This window comes from Microtus oregoni, unplaced genomic scaffold (genome assembly GCF_018167655.1).
Source record: "Microtus oregoni isolate MIOR12 unplaced genomic scaffold, Mior012 000012F_ref0000307, whole genome shotgun sequence".
NCBI lineage: Eukaryota > Metazoa > Chordata > Mammalia > Rodentia > Cricetidae > Microtus > Microtus oregoni.
In genome coordinates, this window is record NW_024543071.1 from 42,864,463 (window position 1) to 42,881,222 (window position 16,760).

Sequence of the window (16,760 nt, forward strand, 5' to 3'; positions counted from 1 at the left end):
TTGAGATATGGATATAGACAATGTGGATATGCTGAGAAGAGAAGAGCCACAATGCAGACTGGCTTCAAATAACATGCTAAGGAAAGATTATTCATTGCTTTTGTGCAACACAGAGAGAATTCTGGTCTCTCCTCAGCTTGATTCCTACACGAATAAACAGTGTACACATGAGCTGACTGAGCATAAGTGTGTGCATACAGTATCTAGGTTTTTTTCTGCTGTATGCAATATTTCACACCCAGCACTAAGAAGGCTGAGGAAGAGGATTACCACAGGTTTAAGTCCTCTATAGTAGTTTGAATGACAGTACACCCAAAGGCTCTGCCATTTGCATACATGGTCCCCAGTTAATGGCATGTTCACGAAGGGCTTTGGGATTTTAATGTCCTGTCATTTTGAGTTTGCTCTCTGCTTCCTGTTTGTAGTTAGATGTGAGCTCTTCACTGCTGCTCCAGTACAATGACTACCTATCTGCTGCCACACTTCCCTGCCATGACAGTAATGATCATTCATCCCTCTAAAACAGTGGTTCTCAACCTGAGAGTTGCAATTCCTTTGGGGGTCACATATCAGATATCCTTGAGTATCAGGTATTTACATTATATGATTCATAACAGTAGCAAAACTAGAGTTTTAAGTTAGCAATGAAAACAATGTTATGGTTGGGGTCAGCACAACATGAGGAACTGTATTAAAGGGTCATAGCATTAGGAAGGTTGAGAACCACACTGATCAAGAACCAGAAGCCTAAAATGAACTCTTCCTTCTCTGAAGTGTTTTGTTCTCAGTGTTATATCACAGCGATAGAAGAGTGAGAAATATACCTTATCTCAAAAATCAAAACCAAAATCAAACCAAACTAAATAACATCTAGGGTTTTTCCTACTCACAGAAACAAGATGTATTACAACATACAAATAAAATGTTTAAAAAACAGACCAAACACCTTCGTTAACCAGTGGCAAAGGTTCTCACTTAGCCTAAGCTCTTATCCTGAGCCACAGAAAATGGCCTATGTCCACAAAAGCTAGAGATCACACAACAAAAGGAAATCCAGAAGAACTGTTCGATGCAGGTGCTGTCTAAGACACCCTAGAGAGGAAACAGGAAAGGACTCTACTAACGCATAGCTAATTTGGGTGCTGCAGAGAAAATGTCAGCCCAAAAGACGCGCTTGGAAGAGGAAAATGATCTCTACTGCAAAGCACAGCTTCTACTCTTTTAAAATGAAATGCTAAAAAGGACAACGAGCATGGCCCCATGAATACTAATGAAGGCACAAAGCAAATTCCATCAACCTTCAGAAGTGATGTAACTGATTTTCTTTAATATCATGTTATTAATCTAGGAAAAATAAAGGACCTCGTACTCAGCCACACATCAACACAAGCTGAACAGCAAACATCAGAGGCCTCAGGACTGCTGTTGTTATATAAAGAATGAGCTACAAAAACATTTGTGTTCTGCCTAGGGAGCCTGACCAGTTAAATTTTTTTCGGGGGGTGGGGGGTGAAGGGGGGCAGGGAGGACAAAACCAAAAAAAACCTTTAACTACAAAAGAATTGACTCAACTTTTAAGTGGTCTCAGAGAGGAAAAGCAAAACTAAGTGACTTTCCCTGTCCAATATTAAAACTCATCACACAGCTTGATCACTGGTAAAGTTTACTATTGATAGAAAGAGACAGAAAATAAACAAATGGCTCAGAACACTCAAGCCAACCACAAGTACATAAGCGGACAATGTGTGGCAAAGGTGGCCGGCCCTGCAATGTCCTGACATCTGCTAAATGAGCTGGGTTAACAGATAGCCATACAAAAATTAAAACATGACTTCTTATTTCACACTGTAGTTTATGATATATGATAAAGTTAATTTTAAGTCTAAATGTAAAAAGTAAAAATAAAGAATTTAGAAAAATTCCAGATTATTTGTAAGAATTTAAGGTAAGCAAAGATTACTTCTAAGAGGACTAATTAGAAGGAAAAAAGGTGAGTAACTGGACAATTGAGAACTTTTATTGGAGGAACCAGTAAATAAAATAAAAATAAAAAGTAAGTCAAAAAGTAAAAGATATTTGCAAATGCATTTACTAAGCAGAGACATATAAAGAACTCCTTAACATATAAAGAACTCCTACAAAGCAATAATAAATTAGATAAATTTTAGATAAAAGTTTATGTGTTTCTGCTAAAGACAATGAAAAAAAAAAACATGAAAAGGTTCTCAACACAATTATCAAGGAAATGAGGGGAGCCAGAGAAATGGCTCAGGGGTTAAGAGCACTGGCTGCTCTTCCGGAAGTCCTGAGATCAATTCCCAGGAACCACATGGTGGCTTACAGCCATCTATAATGGGATCTGGTACCCTCTTCTGAACTGCAGGTATACATGCAGAGCACTCATACATAAAATATAATTTTTAAATATTCTTAATAAAAAAGAATGAAAATTAAAACAATGCAAACATACTAACTAGCAACCAGATTAGCAACAAAGACAATACCAAGTATTGTAGATGTTGAACAACTAGCCCATAAATTGGTAAATTCTAGAAAACTATTTGGCAATATATGCACTGGAACTGACTATGTGTCAGTTCTAACTTTCTAACTTAACGCTGTTATCCTAGGTGTACACTAATCTATGTTTATTGAAAGCCAGTTTCACGAATACATATATTTGTATTATTTGTGACAGTCACTCACATTATTAAAGAAAACATACACCAGAAATACTATAGAATAGTTACAAAACTAGATGTTGCACAAATGTGACTATTTATTGGACAAAACAAATAAAAAATTTTTTCATCACCAACTAAATTATACAGAATATTACTATCAGGAACAAGAATAAATGAATTCCTCAAATCTGACTTAAGTAAAATAAAGATTCCAAAGATGATACACTGTGTGCCTTTGTTCATATAGGTTGAAACACCGGCCAAACTAAATGTCCTTAAACATCAAGGTGGTGATGCCCTGTGGGTGGTAATGAGGCTACAGTGCTGGGTGTGCTGATTCAGACCAGGGGCTTTAGGTGCAGACATATTCAGTGTGGGGACACTAGAGTCTCACTGCTGAGAACACCCATGCTCCTCTGTACATAAGCTCTACTCCAGCGAGACTACAGAAGGGGGGAAAAGTCAGTGTCGGTCTACTGCTGGATTCTTCCTTCACTCAGTCTGATCCGATAAAAACAACTCAGACGTTGACCCTAGATAAGTATGGCAAACCTGGTAACTGTGGACCAATTTCAGTTAAGAAAAAAATCTGGGAATGTGGCTCAGAATGCACAAAGACCCAGGATGGATCCCTAGCACATAAGACAGGCATGGTGCACACCTGTAATCCCAGTACTAGGAAGGAGGGAGTACGAAACTTGGGGTTACCCTCTAGTACAAAGCAAGTTTAAGATCAGATGGGTTACAAGAGACTCTGTCTCAGAAGGAGGGAGAGAAGGGAGAGAAAAATCTCATATTCACTCTCTACTTAAAAGTGTCTGCCATGAAAATAAAGTGATAAACTGCAATGGAATCAGTGTGGGAAAATATAACTATGAAGAACTTTCAATTTAGAAGAAAACAAAGGAGCCAGTTACATAGATCAGCAGGTAACAAACGACACCTGCCACCAGCCCTGTGATCACGACCGGGATCCATAAAGTGGAAGGAGAGCATCAATTCCTGCAAGCTGTCCTCTCACCACACATACACTGCAGCAAGCATGTGCTCCCATACATACAATGAATAAACACATTCTTGAAAAGAGAGAATACAGATTATAGAAAGGTTTTTTTAAAACTGATAATAAGGGTAGGTAAGAGCATTTGCTACACAATCACGAAGAGCAGAGATCAGTTCCCAGCAACCACACAACAAGCTAGACACTCTACAAACGCTTTTAACTATATGTCTGAGGCTCCAAGGCTTTTCATTTTTATTTATTTATTTATTGCCTCTGCGAATCCAAGGGGGGGTGTGTGTGCGTGTGTGTGTGTGTTACACACAAGTACACCTACACTAACAGAGGCATACAAACCTACACACGCAAATAAGCTAGCGTAACTGACACAGTCAACTAGAGATTCAGTATCAATTCAACTCTCCCTGGGGAAAAGTGGTCAAGGAACCCAGAAAACACTGACTGACTCATCAAATTGGTTGTGAAAAGTCCCTCAATTATTTTATTCTTTCTCTGTTTTAAAGAAACAAACAAAAAAAAAAACCCTCAAAGATCAGCAAACTACCAACAGCACTTACTCAAAATTTCTATCTTATTTTGAACACTAAAAACTCTGCACAAATTTTATTTACTTTATTTGTGGGACATAGATAGAAAGATGGAAACTATTAAGGAATACTTTCTAAACAAAATCTGTTCATCTTTTTTTCTTTTTCTAGGTGCTTTACACTGTAGTGGGAGTTCTAAGCACAACTGCCTCCCGCCAGCTATAATACTGAGATCAGCATGACGGCAAGTATTAGAAGGGATTTTGGTTATCTAGTCCATCACTTGCTTTAACTTAGAAAAGCTGCTTTTGAGAATTTCACATGTCAAAAATCCATAATCTTTTCAACATATCCAGATAAGAAGTGCCATGCCTCCCCTGGCATACCACCACAATGGCCGTCACTGGGAGGATAGCTCTTCCACAGACACCTCCTAAATTCAGCCATGCTGCCTAAGACATAAAGATGAGCAGAATCTAGTCTCTCCATGACGACAATTCATTTCAGACTGCCTTGATACTCGCTGCCAAAATTCTAAACGGTTTTCACGTGCACTACCTTTTGAACTTTGAAGCCATCTTATCATTATTTGTCCCACTTCCACATATAAGAAAATTCAGGCCCAACTATAAAGAAATGAAGGTTTCATATGAACTTTGAAAGATCTCAAGATTGCTTAGAGTCAAATGCTGGTGTATGCTTGTCACAGTACACAGCTATTACTGAGTCAACACCTTCTATGAGCACCTTCCCATCTTGTAACCCAAAGTAAGTCCAGAATAAGAACTTTTATTTTAGGCTAAATGCTAAGTAAACTCAGAAAGTTTGCATCTACAAAGAATTCACATGTCATCTCATGTTATAAATTGACAGTGCACTTTGGCAATAGAGATTTGTAAGCCAAGCCAGAAAAAATGCTCCTTCTTCCACTAGCAGTACCCAGATTTCCCCAGGGACTGTCAATCACATTGACCAGATTTCCTTTCTCTGTCTAAAGAACCAGCAAAGAATCCAGGCTAGGCCAATCCAACACTCTTTCCCAGGAATCTGACTCTGAAGTGAGCAGTGAAAGACTGAAACTGGCCGAGGTTCATTTCTCCCAAGCCCAGTCCTTCAGCTTCTCAGGCCTGCTGTGAGCTCACACCCTCGAAAGTTTTCTTCCTACTTCCTCAGTCAGTTGTTGGCTTCTGCAGCCTGCAATTCTTTGGCTCATCTGACCTCTCAGACAGACATATTAAAACATGTGTCTATTAGTTCTGTTTATACATAGAACTAATAGTTTTTTTTATATAGGTGGAAATTCCTACAGTGCAATAAGCCCATGATAATTCTGTGAACTAAGAAAATTCCTTCATGTTGTTTTTGGTTTTATTTGTCTGTAATTTTTAAAAGTAGCAATTTCTTATTCAGTTGATCAGAGGCAGGAATACAGTGATACAGCCTTCAGAATTTTGGCTATTTTTTTATTGGAAAATAACTGAGGATCTTGAGGGTTTTTAAGTAAAATGTAAAAATTTCAGAATAATTTAAATGGGATTAATGTAGCACGCTCCATTTTTAACAAATGCTTATGAAAAGGTGTAGGTCTGCATGTATTGTGGGATATCCTGATGGAAACTCTGATTCTCCTGAGTTTGCCAATAAAGTTTAATCTTTAATTAGTGAGCAGTGTTAGCAACTGGCTGACCAGAATTAGCCATAGAGGTTTAGGAGGACCCAGATATAGAGAGACACAGTAAGTAGCAGAGAGGGGCTTAGAAAGATTCTCAGGCAGTAGGGTTTTTATCCCAATCTGACTACCGAATTTTTATTGATAAAAGAACAATTAGATAAATGCTTCATGCATGCACATAAGCAAGAGTGTGAAGGCCAGAGGCTACCATTCTCAGAGGCTCTCACTAACCTGAAGCTTTCCAATTAAGCTAGCTGGCTGAATAATAATGAGCTTTAGGGACCCTCCTGTCATTGCCTCTCCAAGCTGGGTTTGCACTTCTTGATGGAGGAAGGTCATTGGTTAATTATAATAAAGAAACTGCTTGGCCCTCATAGGTTAGAACATAGGTGGGAGGAGTAAACAGAACAGAATGCTGGGAGGAAGAGGAAGTGAGCTCAGAGGCCATGCTCCCCTCTCCCGGGCAGACGCATGCGATGAAGCAAGCCCCCAGGTCAGACATGCTGAATCTTTCCTGGTAAGACCGGTGTTACACAATTTATAAGAGATGGGTTGATCAGGATATCAGAATTAGCCAGTAAGGGCTAGAGCTAATGGGCCAAGCAGTGTTTAAATGAATACAATTTGTGTGTTGTTATTTCTGGTATAAAGCTAGCCGAGCCAGAGCCAGGCTGTGGGAAGAGGCCCGTAGCTCCTACTACAACTTCTGTGTAACCGTACCTCAGCATTTCACCTGGGTTCTGATAAGTGAGCTCGGATCCTCACACTTGCAAGCCAAGTGCTTTACTGACTGGATCATCCCCCCAGCCCTACTGAGCTACCTTCATGGGACATGTCCTTCCTTGTTCTTAAGACACTGTAGTTCTGTTCCTCTTAGTACCCCTCCACACCCCCCCAAAAAAAAGGAAGACAGGTGACATAACAACAAAGTCCTCAGCTCCTCAGGCAAAGGGAGCTACAAGTCAATTAGATGCTGGATAAGCCTGGTCATCAGAACTTCCAAGACTAAACTTAGAAACTATGTAAGGTTGGAAATTCCTTGTAGAAAATGCTTGCACCAGAAACATTTTAGAATTCAGAGGTTTTGGATTTGGTAGCATAAGCATTTATACAAGTATCTGTAAGATGGAAATTTATTTCTTTGTCATGCTCATGGTATGTACATAGCCTGATGAAAATTTTACAAGATTTTTTGGTTTTTAATAATTTTACTGAATTTAGAAGAGGGGTCTGCAAGGCCCAGCAGGTAAAGGCACTTGTTATATACACTGACCACCTGAGTTCAATCCCTAGGACTTACAGGGAGGGGGGCAGACTGATTCCCGTAAGCTATCCTTTACCCTTCACCAAGAGCACCATAACATTTGAGATCTTAGATTTTCAGATCAGAGATGCTCAAAATATAGAACAAAAGGAAAGATGAAATTGTCAGCTTGATGGAAGCACAAGATGAGTCCTCAACATCATTTCTTTTCACGTAACAGCACCAAATTGGGTGCTTTTTTTCTTGCTGAGACTGACAATGGTACAGACTATAGATACTTTTACACTGCCTGATACCCTGACTTGACAGTTCACAGAAATCAGAAAGCAGCTGCAAAGTGACCCCAGGATGCTCCTGGTCAGGAGTGCTCTACTTAATGAGCAAAAGTCTGCTTTGTACTTGACATGTTGTTGGGGAAAATATTACCAAAGAGCATGCTTGCTTCCTGCAAGGCACCTTGCAATCTGACTAAATAATGCATGCACATATGAAGCAATTACAACAGGAATACAGGAACACCACCAACTGTAAATTCCAAACCTTCTTCTCCAAGCTGTACCCTCAGACAATTCCCTAGCCATGCTTACTCAGAAGCAGAGGGTTGCTTCCTTTCTATTAACAACCAAATTCTAGACCAAGACAAAGAATTTAATTAAAGGAGTGCTGTGGGACAATGTTTTTACCTGTAAAGATTTGTTTCTTGTACTTGTTTAATAAAATGCTGATTGGCCCATAGCCAGGGAGAAAGTATAGGCGGGGCAACCAGACAGGAAGTAGAGGCAGGGCAACGAGAATTCTGGGAAGACGGAAGTTTCAGTCTGCAGTCATGACCCAGCTGCTGAGGAAGCCTCACCGAAAAAGGTACCAAGCAGCCACATGGCCAACAAAGACAAGAACTATGGGCTAATATAAGTTATAAGAATTAGTTAATAAGAAGAGCCTGAGATACTGTGCCAATCAGTTTATAATTAATGTAGACCTCTGTGTGTTTTCTTTGGGCCTTAACAACTGCACGAACCAGGCAGGACAGAAACCTCTGCCAACAGAGCATATCTGTATATGATGATGGAAATTCACTCTTTGAGAAAGAATTAAATAATGAAGTAATCTCATGATTATACACTTTACATAAGCAGGTTTTACTAAATGACAATCTCCTTTATCATTAGCTATGAACACTTGTATTCAAAGAGAAGACAAGATGATATTTATAAATAAACAAATTCTAGATCACTGTATCCTTAAAAGATATACTAACATGTGTTCACTCAACTTGGGGTGGTTAGAAGCAGCTTACCAATATATAAACATGCTTGCTTACTAAAGAACTCCCAAAGACAAGATAATGGATACCTACATTCAAGAAAAAATTAATCTTGGTTTGGTAAAAGTGTACAACTTACTGCAATTTATTACAAGTTGCTTCCTGAGTTTGGAATCCTTAGAATAGAGAGAGGCTTATAAAAAGACACTCAGTGCTATGCCATCTGGTTCACAGATCCTTCCATAGCCAGAAAAATTTCCCATTCAATGAAATAACACTTAGGCAATATCAAATGAAATTTCAATAGTACTGCAGCACTCCAAAAGATAGAACCAATTTTGCAACTGTGAACTATTTCCTAGTATCAAACAGATCAGATAACAGTTAGGCTATCTCTTGCTTTATGACATATAAAAGCCAATATGGTGGAGTGTAATAGAAAAAGACATTCAAACATGAACCTCTGGCTTCTACAAGACGTCCCTGTGCACCCGTGCACAAAGGGGAGGCAAAGAGAAAGTGGAAGAAAGAAGGAAGTGAGGGGGAGGGGAGAGAGAGAGTGCATTTCTAACATCTACTGTTCATTCTGAAAGTGCTAAGGCATTCATGAACCACTCTGCCAAATGTTTCAACATGTCCACTTACCTTATTGTGTTCATACTTGTATGGGATCTTGAGAGTGTCCATAGCTCTGATCATGGCCTGCATGGCTGTGAAGATGTTCTGATACACCAATTTGGTAAAGCCCCTCTTGTCTTCATCAGAGTATCCTGATCCATGGATGATCCTCATCTGCTTGATGAAGGTACTCTTGCCACTCTCTCCTGTCCCTGGAATGAAAATGGCAGCAGCGCATTAGATCACAATTCCTTTGCTGGTCTCCGGATAACAAAACTAGATACCAGACCAGACTTTGCAGACACCAAAAGACCTGCTGAGAGAAGCACTCATAGAAAGTCAAAATGCTACCTACAGAGGACACTTGGAAAGTTAGACCAATGATGGTCCATTTCAAAGGCAAATGAGCCCAAAAACTACTCCCATCTTAGGAAGCCTATGAGCATAAATCTACCAAACACCAACTTGTAACCCTACACCTCTGAGAAACAAGTGCAACTGCATCACGGGAAAATTACTGAAACTTGACAGACCCTTCTCCCTGCATTCTGGAAATGGCAATACCCTTATACTGATACGTTTCCGAAATAAACAAGAGGAGACCTAAAACCTAAGACATTTTTTCTCCAGCCTGGAACTGGGGCAAAAACAGACAAAAGATCCTTGGTAGACACAAGTTATGCTCTGGACCACAGTATCCACAGTGCTTATTACCAGGGCCTGGTTTAGTTCTCTCTGTCACTCATGAGGAACAACAAATTATTGTTGGGAGATGTTTTTCTTCTCTTCACCATATTCAATATATATTTCTAAATCTGAAAACTTCACATCTCTGAACACAAATGCCTTTTGCCATGTCCTTTTCCACTCTCCAACAATGTAAAGAACATAAAAAGCAACATTCTCGGTATTTAAGTATGAAAGAACAGAATGAGAAATGATGGCTTTCCTCCCAGCAAGTCTGCTAGGAAGGAAGGGGAAATAAGAGGAAGGAAGGAGAGTAAGAGTGAGAACTGCAAATCCATCCTCATTCCATTTTGCTTTTGTGTTTAGATTTTATTGCTGTCTTCATAAACAATCATGAAAAGTCCAATAAATACTAGAATTTTTACCCAAGTATCTTAAATAACTGTCAAGCAATACAAAGCCCTCAGATGTTACAATGAACGATGATTCTGGATCCGATGATCTAATCTAGGTGGTTTGTCTATTTATTTCACATGTGTGGGTACATTCACAAAAATGTGCATATGGAGGTCCACAGTGAATGCCAGGAATTGTCTTTGCTCACTCTCCTCCATATTCACTGAGGCAGGTTCTTTCAGTTGAACCCGTAGCTCACAGATTTCACTAATATAGCTAGCCAGCCTATTCTGAGGATCCTTCTCACCTTTAGAGCCTTGGAATTATGAGCTCACATTTACAAGGGGATAGGGATCTGAGCACCAGTGTTCACACTTGTGAGCTTTATACATTGAGCCATCTTTCCAGCCCTATGACTTTTAATAAGGTGATATGCAACACCTTATTAAAATATAAATATAGCACTGAAATGTGAATGCTAATTCATTTTAATGGAGTTAATTTGAAAATTATAATGAATATTCTATAAATCTCACCATGAATACCAGATATCTGAAAATGTCTCTCTCCAGTAGAAATGTAACCACAAATTAGTAATTATTATTAATAACCTATAGAAGTTAGTACCTTTACTCTTTTTAAGCAATGAAAAAGATGTAAGAAAAGCACTTAAGAATTTTGCTGTGTATTATTATCCCCATCCAAGGACTTGTTTTTTTTTTGTTTTTTTGGGGTTTTTTTTTTTTTGTTTTTTTGAGACAGGGTTTCTCTGTAGCTTTGGTGCCTGTCCTGGAACTAGCTCTTGTAGACCAGGCTGGCCTTGAACTCCCGGATTTGGAGATCCGCCTGCCTCTGCCTCCCGAGCGCTGCGATTAAAGGCGTGCGCCACCACCGCCCGGCCAAGGACTTGTTTTTGAAGGCTGACTGTAGGTATGACCATCACACTTCTGCCAGACCCTTATACTACAAAAACAGCAAAGATTTTTCTTAAAAAAAAATAGTGTGTGTGTGTGTGTGTGTGTGTGTGTGTAGTTATGTACATGTGAACGCAAGTTCTCAAGAAGTTCAGAGAAATAGAATCCCCCGGGGTATTTTCTGGAAATTGAATTCAGATTCTTTGTAAGAACACCAAGAGTCAAGAGCTAACTGCTGACTCATCTATTCATTCCCAAAGATTTTCATTTTTAATGATGTTGGGAAGGGGGTCCTGCATCTGTGCGTGGAAATGTACCCATGAATGCAGATGCCCAAGGAGGCCAGACCCCGTGGACCTGTAATTATAGGTGGTTGTGAACCACCTGACATGGGTGCTGGAAACTACACTTGGGTTATCTGCAAGGGCAGAACGTGTTCTTAACCTACCACTGAGCCATCTCTCCAGTCCCAAGAGATTTTAATTTATAAAGTTAACAAAAAAGAAAAACAGCAGAGTCAGGAACTAGCCCTTTCCTCCTCGTCATCTGAAAAATCTTTACATAATTACCCCTTAAATAAAAAAGACAAATAATGCATGAAATATAAGCTACACTGGCTTGTGTTTCTTTAGATCCTTTGAGGCAAGAGCAGTCAACACTTATCTCTTTGGAGATATTCCTGGAGCCCTTAAGAAGGATGATGACAGTAATTATTATTGTTGTTATTAATATATTGATTAATAAATTAATATAGATATAGATTTATTACTGTTGTTGTGATTATTTCCTACTGCCAGAAACAGAGCCAGGCCTTCTTTCTCCCTCTTCCCATCTGCTGGGCACTGCCCTGCAGGCTGTCAGGTATAGGTTTCATGAACATCTTGGCCTTTGCCTTATATTTACTGCTTAGCCAAGACACGACAGAGGCAGCAGTGAGAAAGCAGGAGTTGTGTTCCTACAGTAGCTACTCAGATGTGCAATGTCCCCTTCAAGAGACCACAAACTGCTGCTTTCGTCTCTTGAATGTCTGGCTCTTACCATCCCTCACTACCTACTTCTGGTCCACTCTTTCATAAATCACTTCTCGGTTATTCAGTGGAAGTGTGTCAAATGTTTGTGACCGGAACTGACTACAGAAACTAAAGGAAAACAAGAGGACAATTAAATGATGGACAGGAATTGAAAGGGAAGAGACTACTCTCTCTTCCTCTATTGGCCTGTTCCGTAAGTTTTTCTATGAGTTGCTCTCTGGTTTGTCAAGTACAACATTTTCAGTACCTCATTCGCAAGACACTCTCTTGGAAGTCAATTGTGATGAAGAAACAGAGATCATTCGGTTAAATGTAAAAAAGCTCAAACCAGAATTTTAGGCTGAGTCTCCCCTCAGTACTAAGAAACATAGAAATAATTTAAGCCTATTAGACAGACTGTGTGCATCTGTACACAGAACCCTCCCACATTCATTTTCTCTCTCTCTCTCTCTCTCTCTCTCTCTCTCTCTCTCTCACACACACACACACACACACACACACACACACACAAACACACAGAGGACACAATGATTTGTGCTTTCTGGCAGCTCTTTTGTAAACAAAACAAAGAAATTGGTGCACATCCTTTACACTTTACCAAGCACTCTGACATACACTATGTTCTGTCCTGTCAAAAGTCAGTGATATGGATGTCTGTATCATCACCCTCCTGCCCTGCTCTTTTTTTTTTTTTTTTTGCTACAACGAACACATCTCCCATCAAAGCATTTAGTAATACTAAACAAGCAAGTCAACATATAAAAGAATGTGAGACCCATGAGAAATCTGCTTTCTCCTTCTGTAGCTCATGATGAACACAGCTAGAAAATGTCCCTATAAACGGTGCTTGTATCCTCAGGAACATGCTCTGCACTTCTTATCCTCGCTCCTGGACATATTCAAACTGAAGAACCATGCTACCTATTTTTCCCCCAAGCTATTAAAAGACCAGTTCATCTAGCATCTTTAAGTGGCTACAAAAAACACCATGCTTTTTCTTCCCCAATCCCTGACTCTGGATAAAGGGCACAGAGTATTCCCTACTTCACTCAGTATCACTTGCCATCAGAACAAATATTAAACACATTTAACAACCTATAATGGAGTACATGGCTTGGGAGGCTGATACCCCCTCTCACCTCCCAGCCTCCATGTTCACAGTTCGGGTTTTGTCAAGATCAACACAACCAAAGCCTACAGAGCCTGCCTCAATTCTTATCTTTTTTAATTCAATTCTCAGGAAGCATTCATACACTTATGTTAATTATTCTGCTGATTTGCATTAGGTGATCCGCAAATGGTTGTCAAAAATGACTTTCAAATCTACTCATACATTATCTTAAGGGTCATGAATTAGCATTTATTACTGAGAGCAATTATAGATTTAGTGGTTTGCTCTCTCTCTAATTAGCATTTTTTGTTGAAGTAATCATAGACTCATTGGTTCTGTCTCTCACACTCAAATTACCTTTTTGGACTACTCTCTTACCAAAAGAGCTGCCAATGGACAATCACACACAGAAGCATCCTCATGTTCTGAAAATGCAACTTCTACTGTGCCTATTCTGAAGAATTCTGGTGTCTATCTACACATAAGGATCCAGCAAAACAAACACTGATATCACCAGGAACCCTAACACCCCACCTATCCATCCTCTTTCCCATCGAAGAAAGGCAGGAAACAGACCTACGAGGACGTCTCCCAGGCTGAAGACCAATCTACAGCACTTCTAGGAGGTTTTAGATTATAGAGAAAAAAAAAAAATGTCAAAATACAGTCAGGAAAACAGTGGTATTGAAGACTATACAATGAATATATTCACTTGATCCTGCCAAGGCCTTTCTTGACTGTATTTAAAGATTGTGAAGTCTACATCTGAAGCCCTAGAATGAATATAAAGACTGGGGCCAAATGTCCCTTCTGGTTGGCCAGCTCCCAGATAAAGGGAGAAAAACAGAATGCAAGGTTCATGAGGCTGAGTTACAAGTCAAGTGACTTGTCTCAGGTCCACTGGATTAAAGCAGGAATATAAAGCATGGAATCTCAGGCCCAGCAAGTTGAACTTGAGCTACTTCCATATAAACTTGGATAAAGTAGAACCAGACACTTCCAGAATGAATTTCTAACAAGGAATATATCATCCACCCACAACCTGTGAGAATTAATAGTAAAATGTGAGATAAATGGGGTCAAACTCTCAGTCAAATGCACTCTGCAAACAATTTTAAATGCACATTCTGCCTTCTGGGTTTGCTCCACTCACATTACCTGAGCAACTCTGAAAAGTCCTCAAACTGTCTCTTCACAAAACTGTCCTTCAAGGCAAGGACTGGGTGTATTTAATCATTATTCCCAGTATAGTCTAGTAGAAAATCCCAGACAGTTTTTAAAATGTAACAGAAAAAATAACTAAAATTAGTAGCACCAATTATGAGTAGAAACTACATGGACCAGAAAGTTTAGTAATAGCTAACCCAGTTGTTTTCAAAAAATAAGCAGCCAAAGTGCATTGAAAATTAAACTATTTACTGGAAATATTTTGGAGATTATGTGGCCCTAGGTTTCCCAAAATTGTTAAAGCCTCACAGAAGAGACATCTGATAGGCACTGCAAGGCTCATCAAAGTGTGTGTGTGTCCTCAGGAAGGAAGGAGGAGAGGGAAGGAGTGGGAGGGAGGAAGACTCTTCAGGCATGTCCATACATGCCATGTGCAGGCCAATGTGTAACATCAGGCAGTGTTCCTCAGAAGTCATTTATGTTCTTTTGGGAATAAGTCTCTTATGCTGGAACTTGCCAAGTAGGTGAGTGGCTAGTCAGCCTGTTCCAGGGATTCACGTGTTCAAAGAACCAATACTGAAATAACAGGCATACAGGACCACAACTGGTTGGCTTTAACTTGGGCTCTGCAGATCACACTGAGGTCTTCATGTCCATAAGGTAAACACGTTTCTAAGTGGGCTATCTCACAACTCCATGCTCACTTACTTGCTTGCTTTCGTCCTTTCTTTCCTTATTATTTATTTGTTTATTTATAGTTTTTCTGTGTAGCCCTGGCTGTCTGGGAACTCACTCTGTAGACCAGGCTGGCCTCGAACTCACAGAGATTCACTTGCCTCTGCCTCTTGAGTACTAGGATTAAAGGCGTGCGCCACCACCTGGCCCCATCAATCTTTCTGAAATGTGCCCATGATAAGCATCTATGATTTAAAAATAAAAATAAAAACATCCAAAAAAAAAATCAAAAGCCAGGCATGGCTGCAGCTTCCTATAATCTCAACACTTGGAAAGCAAAGGCTACAAGAACACCCAAGGCTCAAAGCAGATATATTCTACAGAATGAGTTCTAGGTTAGCCTGGGCTACAAGCAAGACTCTGTCTCAAAGACAAAAACAAAAACAAACAGTAAAACTAAAACTAACATTGATGTGTTTTTTGACCATCTAAATATACTAAAAGTTATGAATGTATACACTTTTAAATAGTAGATGAGTTATATCCAATTTTTTAATTTAATAAACAAGTTATAATTTGGAGAACAGAAAGTGTCTTCGTGGTAAAGCTTTATGGGAAGTTCTTTATGCCCATTCACTCACCTTCCCATTTCCTTCCCTAGAAGCCTACCGGTATTATTTCAGAGAAAACTTTCAAGCCCAGAACTCACTGGTTTTACAAAGGAGGAAATGACTCATCCAAGGGATCTGCTAGTTGACAGTTAATCAGGAAGAAGACAGACTAAAACCTACCACAATCTCCTCGCTGTGAAAGGCTCCTGATCATATAACCATATCAACTGAACTATCCTACTTAACAAAGTTAATATTCATCCTAGAATGTGCTTTTAAAATTAGAATATTTTAAATATTTCTTTCCAATTTTCCTTTTCTAGGTAAATGGTTTGTTTTTCTTTCTGTTCTTGAACAATGCCATATTGTTTCTATTTGCCATCTGTGGTAATTATTCCATGATACTAATTATGTTTTTGGAAATTATTAATGACTGTCTAAAAGGCTATCACAAGGACGAGTAATACTTAACAATTCCTCTGGCATAAGGCATTCTGAGTATTTCCGACTCTTTGATTTGTATAAGGAATGACGGGAAGAGCGTTATGGCTAACTACTTCCTTAGAGGGGCAATGCAGAAACATGCAGAGCACCTCTGGGGTGGCGCTGGGTTCCTACAGCTATATCCCTCCTACTCTTTAGAAGCCTAAAATGTAAGAAACAAACAAACAAAAATCTTATTTCAATTTATACATTCACTTATGGAAGAAACAGGTTCTAAACTTTTCTTGTCTGTATTGCTTTTCTGAACTTATCTTTACTTAAAATGTTATTGAAGGAATTGCTTTCTCTGCTGTTTCATTGAACTGTTTTATTTTTTTAGGTGAAATTTGTGCTTGGGTATAAGCATTTCCCTAATTAGACATCTTTTTACTTACTAGTTTAAAAATTGGTGTATAAATTTCTAATTTATCGTGTTTACAGATCTATTTTCTGATTTCTTTCATTTGTGTTATTAAAAGCCTCAGACATGTAGATGTTATTCTAGATTTTATAAAAGGTTTACATTTTATACTTTCTCTCTTCATATTAATATGTGCTGTGTAGTGTATTTCATTTCATACCTCAACAGTGTTTTACAAACTTCATTCTACATCATAAAGCCATATTCGCACAGA

At 39.1% G+C, this 16,760-nt stretch overlaps 1 protein-coding gene across 1 annotated transcript in view; it reads right to left on the minus strand.

Annotated features, from left to right (window-relative positions):
- The window catches only part of Gnaq (G protein subunit alpha q), a 233,837-nt gene that overhangs the window by 131,278 nt on the left and 85,799 nt on the right, over positions 1-16,760 (minus strand). The window contains exon 2 of the mRNA XM_041662122.1: positions 9,078-9,262. Coding sequence (XP_041518056.1) covers positions 9,078-9,262 — 185 coding nt within the window. The remainder of the gene's footprint in view (positions 1-9,077; positions 9,263-16,760) is intronic.